General features: G+C 31.3%; 2 protein-coding genes across 2 annotated transcripts; one reads left to right on the top strand and one right to left on the bottom strand.

Annotated features, from left to right (window-relative positions):
- Positions 1 to 852: 852 nt before the first annotated feature.
- On the bottom strand, positions 853 to 2,388 carry LOC140824771 (transcription factor PRE5-like). Its single transcript, XM_073186323.1, has 2 exons — positions 2,054 to 2,388; positions 853 to 1,173 (listed from the first exon to the last, which is right to left on the bottom strand). The coding sequence occupies exons 1-2, from the start codon at positions 2,186 to 2,188 to the stop codon at positions 1,024 to 1,026; spliced, it is 285 nt and encodes a 94-aa protein (XP_073042424.1). The 5' UTR covers positions 2,189 to 2,388; the 3' UTR covers positions 853 to 1,023.
- A 6,723-nt stretch (positions 2,389 to 9,111) lies between these two features.
- Positions 9,112 to 11,446, top strand: LOC140823499 (tubulin alpha-2 chain). The gene is made up of 3 exons (XM_073184877.1): positions 9,112 to 9,330; positions 9,929 to 10,534; positions 10,627 to 11,446. Exons 1-3 carry the CDS (start codon positions 9,238 to 9,240, stop codon positions 11,275 to 11,277), a joined length of 1,350 nt encoding a protein of 449 aa, XP_073040978.1. The 5' UTR covers positions 9,112 to 9,237; the 3' UTR covers positions 11,278 to 11,446.
- Positions 11,447 to 14,115: the final 2,669 nt, after the last annotated feature.

Below are 14,115 nucleotides of genomic sequence, written 5' to 3'. Positions count from 1 at the left end.
TATTTTGTCGAAGACAAGAATTAAAACCAATAAAGCGATGTCCCTTTCTTCCCCACTTAGAGAGCAGATTTCTATATGTAATTAAACTTAATTTGGTAGTTAAACACATTTTCGTTTTGTATTAAGCTTGTTAGTCGTGGATTTGATATTATTCAAAAGAAATGTGTGAATATGAGGACATGCAAGAAACGAGTACGTCTCGTATGAGACTGTCTCGCATATCTTTATTTGTTAGATGTGTCAACTTTGTCCATATTTACAATAAAAATCAATATTTTTGGCATAAAAAATAATTTTTTTATGCGTGAACCAAATAGAATATCTAAATTGACTAGTGACACCGTCACACAAGAGTTTTTGTACACTCAAAATCTATTCCGCCGAAAGATTTTATCATTTGCGCCGAAAGACATACCAAATTTTTAGCGATAAAATAAATAATTTTGTGTGAATAACTTTCGATTTACAATTATTAGGAATTCTAATTTTTTTTTTACCATTATTTGGATTTTGAATATTTAATTATTCAAAATATAGGCCTTAATTTCATTTCACAAATCTATTTATTATCGAAATCAAACTTTTTTTTTTCAATTTGAGATCAAGGTTGTGTTTGGATAATAGATTTGAATTTTAAAAGGTATTTGAAATTCAATTTGAACTTTAAATTAATACAAAAATCACATTTAAGATCAGCCTTAGCAAAGTACAATCACATTTTTACAATAAACAACTTAATTTATAATTACATCACATATATGATAACGACTCATAAATAAATATCCCAGATCAATTTGTTATCTAATCTCAGTCAATCATTTTCTTTTTTTAAAAAAAAGATAGTCTTTAGCGTATTTCAAATACACTCGAAGATATCATTTTTTAAAAAAAAAATAGTTGATCAGGTCCATTATCCTAAATATTCCCAGCTAGATCTGATGAGTGATAGGCCTATTAATTAAGAGGCCCCTCATACAATAAGATATATCTAACATATAATTAATTATTAATAATATTGCATGATTAAATCAAAGTCCTAATAATCGCGGCCTCGGGACTATCAGCATCTATGGTGGACAGCAACTGGGATAGCCTATCACTCAAATTATCCACCTCTCTGTGCAAGTTCCTTATGTAGTTGCAAGTTTCTTGAAGAACTTTGTTTGCCGATGTCTGCTTCATCAAAATTAATTAATGAAATCCCTTTAATTATTTGGTATATCATTTATGTACAAGTCAACATTAAAAAATATTATTTTTTAAGATAAATATGAGTTGGGTCGATATATATAACAGATAAAGATACGTGAGTCGGTGTCACGTGAATTTTGACAGAGTAGTGATTTTATATAACAAGTTTCTTTTGATTTTTCTCGGATTTAGGGATTGCGAACTACCCAGTGGATATGTGGACTATGGCATTGATGAGTGGAAAATTCAGACACTCTAATATATATATATATATATATATATATATGTATGTCTTTAATCTCAAAGAATTTATGCTAACATTTTTTTCCCTACAAAGGAAGAAAATTTAATGAACTTTGACTTCCACAGGCCAAACCTTACTTGGGTAAATACTTCCACAGGTATAATTTATAAAGTGTTCCCTAAAAGTTTATTCAAATTTTATGATATTACTAAAAACAAGTCTCATTTATGTCAAAATAAGTGGAATAACTAAATATATAGTTGCATGTGCTAATTTTTTTTTAAAAAAAATTCTAACACGGTTGCATGGACTTTGAATTGCTTATCCAAAATATTAAAATGGCTTTTCCATTTTTATTACAAGAAAAAAAATTCATTTAAATTTTAAAAATAAATTCACAAGCCACTCCAGTAAAATTTTCATTATATACATTGAAGAACAATAAATGTAAGTTTTTTTTGGTATAACCTAATAACATCATGAATATATATATATATATATATATATATATATATATATATATATATATATATATATATATATATATATATATATATATATATATATATATATATATATATATATATATATATATATATATATGTTGGATGTACGTACCTTGTTGGATCGACGACCATTGCTTCGATTAATCTCAGGAAGGATTTGGTGCAATTTGGAGACAAGTTCAATGATCTGATCATCAGATATTCTTGAACTCCCTGCTGACTGTGTTCTTGACCTTCTACTAGACATCCTTAAAATTACTATAATAATTTCACAAACTTAATTCTTTATTTCTGGAATCAAATAAATGTTTAATTAAAAGTTGGTACATATAATGCAAGAAAAGCTAGAAAAGAAATCTTTTAGAGAAGAAAATTTAGTGTATCAAAAGGAAGAGGTGGCCGGAGGAAGAAGAAGAAGACAAGTGTATTTATAATACAATTTTGAGGGTTAGAAAAGTATAAATTGGAAGAGTTTGCGAAGTGGGAAAGGACCATAAATGAAAGAGATATCAAGAAAAAAAAGGGGGATTAATTAGTGCAATAAATTAAGATGTTGATGTTGGGTGTGAAAAAGACAAGTGCATTGGGAGGAAGAACTATATGGTAAAAAAAAATTATTTTTTCCCATAATTTTGAATATTGAGAGAAAAATAATCTTAAAAAATTATTAAATTGATGGACTCTAAACTCTAGGGGTTCGGTGAGTTTGGCAGTGAGGTATAAATTTCATAGAATAATTGAGTTACGTACGTGTGGGTAGAAAATGCTTGTTGCTTGGTGAGTTATCAAAGTCAATGGAGTATTAAAAAATTACTAAATGATAGTTGTTTGTGTGTGTAGCTTGTGGCTGAATGAATGCTTACTACCTTTTTTTTTAGACACTACAAAAAAATGGTTTTTCGCAACGCGTAAATTCTCTTTCTGCGATGAATATTGCACGCTGCACAACTGCAAACTGTTAAAAGTTCGATATTATTCGCGGTGTAAATGTGCACGCTGTAAATACTATTATCCGCAGCGTGCGTTAATATAATTATCCGCAACGTACAATGTACGCCGTCAATGTTATTTCTAAAATTTCAAAAATCAGCGACGGTTCAAAAAACGTCGCTAATCAAACGTTTATATACTACAAACTACAGTAATTGTTAGTTAAAAAAAAAAACAACTTTATTTTTTTAAATTCGTGATAGCGTAGAGTAAAATGCTAAACGAACGGTGCACATGAACTATTGCACCGGCTTAATTGTGTGCCAATGTGATGGGATTGCTAGGCTCATGAGTTTGGAGAGTGACGTGCCTCACTCGATCTTGTTGTTGGTAAGTCATGTCTTCAACAGAGACAGTTTTGATACGACGTTATTTTATTACGACTAACCAAGCCATCCAGATCAAATGTAGCATCATCGACAATTTGACACAGAAAGTCACATATCTCATTACTTCTTGCGATAAAATATAGTTTTTTTATTCCTCTCGTCTTCCATTTTTACTGCTTGACATGCTCGTGGTTTCAGTTGAGCATATGCATCGTGCTTGCTATGGTACCAACAATGTGGGCCTTCGTGTGCCTGTCTATATATACATCACCATGTGATCATTCCACACTTACTAACAATCTGAATTTTCTCGTTACAATTATTATTATTATTATTAGACAAAATTCATCATGTTAGTTGATTTTTTTTAGGTTTTTCCTATGCGATTAGTCAACTTTTGGTTTCAATATAAGTATATATATATATTTTTTGGCTAATTTTCGTCGATGTGCTGACATGATCTCACATTTGATATGCCCAACTAAAAACTGAGAATTCTGAAAAAAATCATTATGTTAATATGATCAATTTATTATATATATATATATATAATTCATCATAACCACGGACCACCTCATTTGTGGACACGGTGGGTGATATATGTGTCTACTAATGATGTGAAAATCATATATTAAATATACAATTTTGATATGCTTCATCATATTCAGTAGATGACGTCACCTCGTTGATAAACATAAAGACCAATACAATATATGAACAATATATATATATAGATCCACTAGACCATGCATGCTTTCCGCATACCTTTAAGTTCCCCGAATTTTGCTCACCTGGTTACATGACAGTAAACATTTATATATTATATTTAAACTTTGACTTTGGCATTAGAATCACCATGCAGAATTCCCAAATTTCGAACTGAAGGCTCTGCAGAAGTTAAATATTTGTCAATAAATAAGATTTCAGATTTAAATATATGAATAAATATTTTCATTTGTTGTTTCATTTGACCTAAAACAATTCTCCACATATATTACAAAAATATATGAAAACACACAAGTCATTCACCAATAATATAGTGTAGTTTCTATGTCAAATATAAAACTCAGTTCTTACCTATTTACGTCAACTTTTACTCTAACATTTTTATTCTTCGAATACTACCCATTATTTCAATTACTATAGTTATTGTATTCTGTCAATTATTTATTCATAAATATATTATTTATATATCAAATTTACTTTAAAAAAAATTAAAGTGAAAAAATAAATTTACATACTTTCATATTTGTAATAATGACAAATTAATTTTTTTTAAATAATTTTCTCAATTATATATAACAAAAAATTAATTGACTGATTGTTAAAATAAAGTGCTCCAAACAATTATTTATTTAGAATATATAATCAAATATTCAAAGTATTCGAAAGGAATATAATTTATTTCTTAATTATATTTTATTTTTTGATAATATTGTCATATAGAGTTCTGTCTTCTATATTGTTGAGATCTTTGATAAATTCAAAATATCTTAGATTTATTTTTAAGAATTTAGTTCCAAACGAAACTCTTGTTTCCATATCTTGTAAGATTCTATTAAAGAATAAGTTTTAGGCCAAAGGAAACTTATAAAAAATCAAAGATAGATACCGGGATCGATGGATGAATATAGACACAGCAGGAGAGCAAGCACGAGAGTTGTTGATTTAATTTGAAGAGATAAAGTTCTCAAGCCGAGACGTATTGTGTATTGTCGTTGAGTGTTGAAGACAAGCTGACACAACGGCTAATGACAGTGCTGATTAGAGTGTTGTTCGTTGATGACAAGCAGACACAATGGCTAATGACAGTGTTGTTCATCAAATAGAATTTTGATTTCACAAATGTTGCATCCGTAGTTTTGGTTATTTGGTTTGATAATTATTTTGAATATATTATGCTCCCTCATTTTGTTAAGGGAGTTAACTTTTCTTTGTTCACTTCTATTGATTTTTAAACTAACAACTTTTTCTAGTGAATCTTTTGCTATGTACATGATTAATTATGTCTGATTTTATTCATCAAAATTTAATTGTATGATAAATTATATTTTTATACTGCATGTTATATTAATATAGTATAATACTGTACACAACACCTACATTTGATTTACACGATATCCACCTATTTAGTACTTTTATGACAAACAACTTTTTTCAATATTCATGAAATTATATCTAATGATAATTAATACAATCAATAATATAAAAAATGAAAACAAAAGAAAACGCTTTTTTTAACCTGTTGGAAAAGGCCTTTTTGTATTCCGGATTGTAGTATAGGTATTTTTATTTTATTTTTTGAAATACAGGAGAAATATTATTAAGTCATATCCGGAATAATTAAATTGTAAATAAAAGTAGGAGGTGTGGAAACAACCTCCTTATATAATATACACAAAAATATCACAAAACCATCTCACATAATAATTTTGTGACACGATTATTCAATCCAACCCGACTCATTAAAAAATATTATTTTTCACTGCATATATAAACCAGAGTTAGTAATCTGTTTTACGGATATAAATCCGTAAGAGCATCTACATTAGACCTAGTCGTACATATATATCTTTGTTTGTGTGTCACATATATGTATGTATACATGTGTATGTGTGTGTAATTAAGATTGTATGCAAGTTTGTCGACAATCGTATGCAAAATTTTTTAAATATGTCTCCTCGAGTACTAATATAATATTCATCGATAAATATATGTATTCGCATATCCACACATGATCTCTATATTTAAAAACCATTTCAAATATTATATTATATATTATAATATGGATAGATAGATATTATGTATTCGCATATTTACACATGATCTCTATATTTAAAACCATTTCAAATAAAGTATATTATATATATGGAGCGTTACTTGGATTATTTTTATAAATGTATGAAAAAGTTATTATTGATTTTTTTGTTACAAAATTTTGTAAATGAAAATTTTATAATATTTTTTAAATAATTGCAAACACCACCTTAATATTATTCGAATTATGTAAACTATAATAAACGTTTATGAAACCAAAATTCTTCAGTCTCTCGAGCACAATGCTTCATTTTATTATTTTTGTGGTTACCCTAGGTATATAAACATATTTTTTTTGTATTCATTATTTAGTTTTACAACACTACGACTTGAGCTTTTCGCCCATCTCTCTATTTCTTCATTCCTAACAACAAAGGCTCTTGTTCTTGACTATTGGACACCGATAGGTAAATGTTAGGAAACGTTTCTGAAATAAATCCGACCCGAAGGACCAAGTTCATGGATCGAACTAACCCGTATATTTTGGCGGACTTATCGTGCATCTTGTAAGATAAATTTAAATTTTTTGAACAAAAGCTACACAAACGTAAAAACATTCAGGTTTCCTTAGCTACAATTACTCTCATCTCCAACAATAGGATTTTTGCAACGAATTTAGGAACGAAGGTTCCACCAATAAATTAGATCGGAGACATGACCACGAGAGTGTTTAATTGTGAAAATACGAAGTCACATGTCTTTCAGATCCATTCAAAACACGACACGTGGCTCCGTACGTTTATATTATTAAGGCAATGATTTTTTCTTGTAAGAGGCAACCAAATCCCTATGCCGACCCCCTCACATGTCTTATATAAATTTTATGACCCCACCTCATATGGCCAACCAACATAATATCCCACTTCCTCACATTAAATTCTCCCAATTTCACTCCTAAACATTAAGCTGTATAGATTGTTGGATGGTAGAGTACATCAGTTCAAATATCACGATTTGTTCTATCTATGCTTTGCTCGCCAATATTCTCGATCTTGGCTACAGTTTGCTAATATGCAACTTCTGATAATCAATCACGTGACTTTGAGTCTCATTCAAATTATATTATTAAAAGTTTGTTGTTTTACTTAAAAATATAGTTGATGATAACTGTTCAATCCAAATATTTAATCCGTACCGTAACTCAAGTATCACTTCTAATTTTTTTATTCAATAAATATTTTTCAAAATATAAGCGGGCCATGGCCTACTTGGATTGGGCTTATTTTTCTATTTCAAGACCTGTTGTGTTGGACTGGACCCTGAACTCCTTCTTTGGTCCATCTAAAGCTCAGGGATTTCTGTTCAATAGTATGTAGGCCTATGGGCCATATTTGCGATTTTTTTTTTTTTTTGGAATTTTTACTCTAGCCATGTGGCCACCAAACATAAACATCAACTTGTAGAAATGAAATACCTTCAACAAAATGTGAATCACATGTTTAAAAATACATATCGAGTTCGAAACTCGATTGTAACAATCAAATACGGGGAAAATGTGAATTCAACCACAACACAGACGCTAATAATGAGTATCTTAAACGAGAATAGTCGTTGGATTAATACTCTTCGTTCTCTTTAATTTATTGTGTCTGGCTGTCACGAATTTATCGTGAGAACTTATTTTTGTTTTAAAGACTGACTTAGTTTTGTGTGTCATGACTCGACTCAAGTCAACTCCATCTCGAGTAGGCGGTAGTTAATTGTTCGACTAAAAACGACGAGATTAATAGGCATACTAGTTATTTGATCAATTACTTGTATTGTCGGATGCGAGTCTAATAAGTTACCATATGTACTAATATTTATTTTTATGTATTAGGATATTAATTACGGCGATCCAAACTATTTTGAAAGCAATCCCTTTTCTAAAAGAAATTGATACTTGAACGGAACATATAGTTTAAATATCCGATCCAAATACTTAAATACCGAAAGTTGGCCATTTAGAATTTGTTTTATGTTTTATGAAATGGGCTGAAACATAATGGGCCTGAATTTATTGGGAACCCGATCCAAATTTCAGTAAATTAACCAGGAGCTTTACTGTCTGTATGTCTATACATATTGGATGATTGACAGTTTAGCAAGTTTTGTGTGACATATTCGTTCGAAAAATATTGTCTAGTCATGAAAATGGGGTGGGTGTAGGACGAGTTTGGATAAACCCGATCACCTCGTGAACCATGTTAGTCTAATTTGGGTTAGACACATTGGACCTGCAAAAATTATATGATTTTTATCTTTTATTAAATGCAAAATAAAAAGTCTTAAAATTAATAAATCATTAAAATTTTGTATTAATACTATTTAGAACACAAACTATTATCACAAGTTAAAATTTATCAATTTATTTATTCAGTTAGTGACAAAAGAAAATTATAATTATATATTTTCATATCAAACACATCATCATTTCGTCAAAAAAAAAAAAAAATCAAACACATCATCATATAATAAAATTATCTGAATTCCAATTATTGTTAGCTGAAATTATGAATTAAGGCTTTCATTGTTCAATATAAGAAAATATATAAATATATTATTTGTAATATATACATATATATATATATATATAAAATATTAGTCTCATATATTCATGGCACACGTAACGCGTGTGCCTCGGTGGCTAGTATATATAATGACCGGACACGTATACTAAATCTAAAGATCTTCTTTATCGGGTTTGACACATCACAAGCGAGAAATGTTTAATATGATATCAAACCTAAACTCGATTCATTTTCATCCCTAAATGTTGACAATGTTGTGATACAAAAAGAAAGTGAAAGGCAATACCGGATGAAAGAACCCATGATACACGGACCAGATTCGCCCGACCTATATTTGAACCGGGTTGCCTGTCGGTTCCAGATTTTCAAATTTTCAAAATTAAATCCGGAGCCAACTGTAATTATAAACTATCCAACTGTATCTTTTACTATTTTTTAAGAAAAAAGGGAAAATAAAATAAGAAAAAAAAATGATGCACAGTAAAAAAGAAAACTGCCCCTAATTTACTGCGCACCACTCCTATAAATTGGCTGGACACTAAGCCCTAGTGTTCCTATTCCCACTCTGCATCGCACATTGTCCGGAGACGTCTTTGTATACGCCTCAGGCCATTCCAGTTCCTTCTCCACAAAATCCAATATCTGACAAAATGAGAGAGTGCATTTCGATCCACATTGGTCAGGCCGGTATTCAGGTCGGGAATGCCTGCTGGGAGCTTTACTGCCTCGAACATGGTATCCAGGTTTGTATTTTTGATTTTTTTTATTCTTTTGTGTTAGATCTGTGGTTTCGGTGATTCTAAATTTCTTTTTTTTTTTACATGATGATGTGAATTTCTCAGATCTCGGGAGATTTCTCATTGTTATTTTGGTTTTCAGAATGAGAGTGTCGAAGATCTCACATCAACATCCTGTATTTTTTTGAAAATGATTGGAGGAGATTGTGACAGAAAGAAAATTTATCATAAGTCGTAGGTCCGACTTTGGTTTCTTTTTAGATTTCGTTTCTGTGGTCAATTTTGTGTGTGTAATTGTAGGTCAGGAGGGAAGTTTGGTTTCGATCGTATTTGTTGTAGTTTGTGGGGTTATATGATTACGTAGATCTATGCAATCTTATTTATTTAATTCATTTTTTTGTGATCTATGAATGCATCAGAAACCGTAGATCTAAATGCTTTTTTATAATTCTGTTTTCTGTAATATTTCAAAAGTTCAATTTTAGATCTGAATGGACTTCTGTCAGATTCGCTGTTCTTATCGTCTTGTGTGGTATCTTATGGTTGATCGGGAAATTGAATTATTATTTTTTATTCAAATATTTTCATGCTCTACCTTGTGTAGGCTGATGGGCAAATGCCCGGAGATACCACGGTGGGTGGAGGAGATGATGCCTTCAACACGTTCTTCAGTGAAACAGGTGCTGGGAAACACGTCCCACGTGCTGTTTTTGTAGATCTCGAGCCTACTGTGATCGACGAGGTCCGCACAGGTGGTTACCGCCAGCTCTTCCATCCGGAGCAGCTGATCAGCGGCAAAGAGGATGCCGCCAACAACTTTGCTAGAGGTCATTACACTATTGGCAAAGAAATCGTGGATCTCTGTCTTGATAGGATCCGGAAGCTTGCAGACAACTGTACTGGTTTGCAAGGTTTTCTGGTGTTCCATGCTGTTGGTGGAGGCACCGGATCCGGGCTTGGATCTTTGTTGCTCGAGAGACTCTCTGTCGACTACGGTAAAAAGTCGAAGCTAGGATTTACAATTTACCCTTCTCCTCAGGTTTCAACTGCTGTGGTTGAGCCATATAACTCTGTGCTTTCGACCCATTCTCTTCTGGAGCACACCGATGTTGCTGTGCTTCTTGATAACGAGGCTATATATGACATCTGCCGCAAATCACTTGATATTGAGAGGCCTACATATACCAACCTCAACAGGCTAATTTCTCAGGTAATTCATCGGTCAAGGGTATACAATAATGCATCCGGTACTGTGTATCAATGGTCCTAATTCGGAATTTATTCGTTTGGAAATTTGTCCAGGTGATATCTTCTCTGACTGCATCTTTACGATTTGATGGGGCATTGAACGTGGATGTGAACGAGTTTCAGACTAACTTGGTCCCATACCCAAGAATCCACTTCATGCTTTCATCATATGCACCTGTTATCTCGGCTGAGAAGGCATACCACGAGCAACTCTCTGTTGCTGAAATCACCAACACTGCTTTCGAGCCATCGTCTATGATGGTGAAGTGTGACCCTCGCCATGGGAAATACATGGCCTGCTGTTTAATGTATAGGGGTGATGTTGTTCCCAAGGACGTGAACGCTGCTGTTGCAACCATCAAAACCAAGAGGACAATTCAATTCGTGGACTGGTGCCCAACTGGGTTCAAGTGTGGTATCAACTATCAGCCCCCCACTGTCGTCCCTGGTGGGGATTTGGCCAAGGTTCAGAGGGCCGTTTGCATGATTTCCAACTCAACCAGTGTCGCTGAGGTCTTCTCAAGAATCGATCACAAGTTTGATCTGATGTACTGCAAACGTGCGTTCGTGCATTGGTACGTCGGTGAGGGTATGGAAGAAGGAGAGTTCTCAGAAGCGAGGGAAGACTTGGCTGCTCTCGAGAAGGACTACGAGGAAGTTGGAGCCGAGGGTCCTGAAGGAGATGATGAAGATGAGTACGAATAGATTTTTTCTTTCCCAACTAAATCCGATCAAGCATTTGTCTTGCGACTGTCTTTCTGTTTTCTCTGTGATTTGTGTTTCTCGTGTTTGTTATTCTTGTGTGTGCTCGTGTTTTGTAGCCGCAAAACTTGTGATGCCATGTATTTGTGTATTCATCTTGTTGTCGGGTTAATTGCGGGAACTTTTTTTAATAATATAATCATAAAATGAAATTTGTGCTAGTAAATAATCATATTTTATTATAGTAAATTCGAAACTTTAAATTCTAAATATCATAAATTTGCGCACTGTTTGGTAGAGTGGCATCATCCTATCCCAAAATTAGTAAAGGGCGTGGTTCAAAATCCAGAAATCCCACCTAAAACTTAAAAAAATCGACATTTATGTTCATAGATATTAATAAATTTATGCGCTCTCTTTTTCACTTGTCTAAATGATAGAGTATGGATATGTATATAATGGTATTTCTACTCTATATATTCTTTACTAATATATTGTTATTTAACTTACATTATTATAATTATAGAATTGTTGTTATATTCATAACTCGATAAATTCAGATTAAAACAAGAATTCATTTATGTAATTAGTTTTTTCGATTATATTATTGATCTACGTTGAAAAACATAAATAAATATAGTTGTGACACGGAAAATATAAGAGTTAAAACTACATTTTATATTTGCTTTTTTTCTTTTCCATAAAAAAAAGGGCAACTGAAGAGGCACGCTCTATAGATTCTTGCATGGAGTTTACTCATTGGAGCTATACTAGTTTTCTTCTACTCTACGCATGAAACTTTAAAAGTTGAATCTTCACGGAGACTTTAATTAAATTGAACTCTGGTCTGGAAAAATGTGTGTTAATTTTTTTATATTTCAAATATATCCTCTGAAAAATTTCGAAAATAATTATTTACATAACTTTTATAATATTATCCTTTATTTTAATTATGGAAAAAATTATACTATAACAAAATTTTGAGATTCATCATTATATTATTTTACAAAAAAATCTTTTTAAAATCATAAATCAGCTGATATAACATAAATATTTATACACATTCTAAAATAAAAACCTTGTATAATTAATTATTTTGTGCACCTTTCATCGACATTATATTTCGTTTGGACCATTAATTAAACACGTGGCTTTAGTATTGAACATTAATCTAACGATATTTTCAAGATGTCAAACTAGGTTGTCCGTTGGTGAGTCCATTTCAACTTGTTAAATTATATATATAACGACAAATTTTTTTAAGTCAGTTTGTCTCGTCATCTAAAATAAAAAAAATAAGTTGAATTGGTATTTTCCTAATCCTCCAAAAACATAGTCTCGACCCTATTTGTACATATGTATATATTTTACGTTGAAGCTCGTGTATAACCGTTTTGTGTGATTAGCCCTAAAAATAATATCCAATCTCACCCCAAAACTACAAAAATAGTCATTAACAAATTTGACATGACAATAAACTAATTGTTCGACCCAAATTACGAAAAAAAGATCATCCATAATAAATGCTCATTTGATATGAAAACTCAAATGATGTCAAAGTCCACTAGAACCGTAGTTCGATCAAGAAGGCACTCGATGGAGAAAATTGACCCACGATCCATGATAAATGATCATGCAAAATGACTAAACTGCTGGGAAGAATGAAACAAAAACAAACATGAGTCATTACAAAAAGATTTCACAACAATTCGGCAACAATCATTATAAAAAATGCTCCGCATATCCATTATTTAATTATACTTCATTTTCGTTTACTCATTTTCAGTTTTTATGATTATAATTTTCCTTAACTATTTCATTTTTGTTCAGCTTTTATTTTTAGTTTGTAGTTACTAAAATATCGATTCATAAAAGCATCATAAATGTTTTTTGTTATTTATGAATATTTCTTTTTATTTCTTTTGTTTTTTTTAAACTTAATTTCCGATTCGTGATGATTTATCGAAGGAGTCAGTACTAACACCAATTCGATGCTAACATCGTTTGGTTTTAGAAATCTGATTTCGTATTTAACACGATTTCGTATCTGACACGCTCACACGAGGCCAATGATCCCTTACAAATTGATTCATACCCTGGCTTAATAAAATGATGATGATCTTACAACTATGTCGTGATCAAATCCATTTTTTAATGTTTAAGTCGAGAACTTTATGTTGTCAACTTCGGAATATAATGGTACTTGATAAAAAAGAGTGATTAAACCAAATAATTCTCACACTAGGAAACAGAGTAATCTTTTTAGATAATTAATATATAAAATATAATAATTTATTAAAAAAATTGAACGAAACGTCTGAAAAAACAAAAATATGTAATTAATTAATGTTTATAAACAACGAATTTTTATCAAAGTGTTTATAGCCAAAGATCTTAATGTTTCCGCCAAACAAAACAGACTTTTACTTAATTAAAAAATAAAACAGACTTTTACTGAATTTTAATTTTAATATTCATATCAGTAATATATACACAAAATTATACAGAAGAAAATCAAATCAAAAACTATATATATATATATATATATATATATATATATATATATATTATTATTATTATTATTATTATTTTAAATTTAATTTACAAACCAGGCAAAAATTCAGTGGCCATCAATCAATCAGTCTTGCCACCGAGAGGGGAAGCTGGTAAAACAGGCCTTGAGAATATCACAAAATCCCGAAACCCTAATTTACTCAATTTCCCCTCCCCAATATCGTCTCCCAGATGCAAATCCTCGGCTCTGATCCGCAAGACCTGATTATGGGCTCGCACTTTCTCACCGCCGCTCTTCCGATCGTTTCTTCCATCCGCCGCCATAAT

Source organism: Primulina eburnea, chromosome 2 (assembly GCF_022965805.1).
Source record: "Primulina eburnea isolate SZY01 chromosome 2, ASM2296580v1, whole genome shotgun sequence".
NCBI classification, from domain to species: Eukaryota; Viridiplantae; Streptophyta; class Magnoliopsida; order Lamiales; family Gesneriaceae; genus Primulina; species Primulina eburnea.
This window is presented reverse-complemented; position numbering and strand designations above follow the sequence as displayed.

Coding starts and splice junctions, on each gene's coding strand:
- LOC140824771 (XM_073186323.1), bottom strand. CDS start 2,188: ATGTCTAGTAGAAGGTCAAGAACACAGTCAGCAGGGAGTTCAAGAATA. Junction 1,174..2,053: donor ATGGTCGTCGATCCAACAAG/GTACGTACATCC, acceptor TTGATGAAGCAG/ACATCGGCAAACAAAGTTCT.
- LOC140823499 (XM_073184877.1), top strand. CDS start 9,238: ATGAGAGAGTGCATTTCGATCCACATTGGTCAGGCCGGTATTCAGGTC. Junction 9,331..9,928: donor GCCTCGAACATGGTATCCAG/GTTTGTATTTTT, acceptor TACCTTGTGTAG/GCTGATGGGCAAATGCCCGG. Junction 10,535..10,626: donor TCAACAGGCTAATTTCTCAG/GTAATTCATCGG, acceptor AAATTTGTCCAG/GTGATATCTTCTCTGACTGC.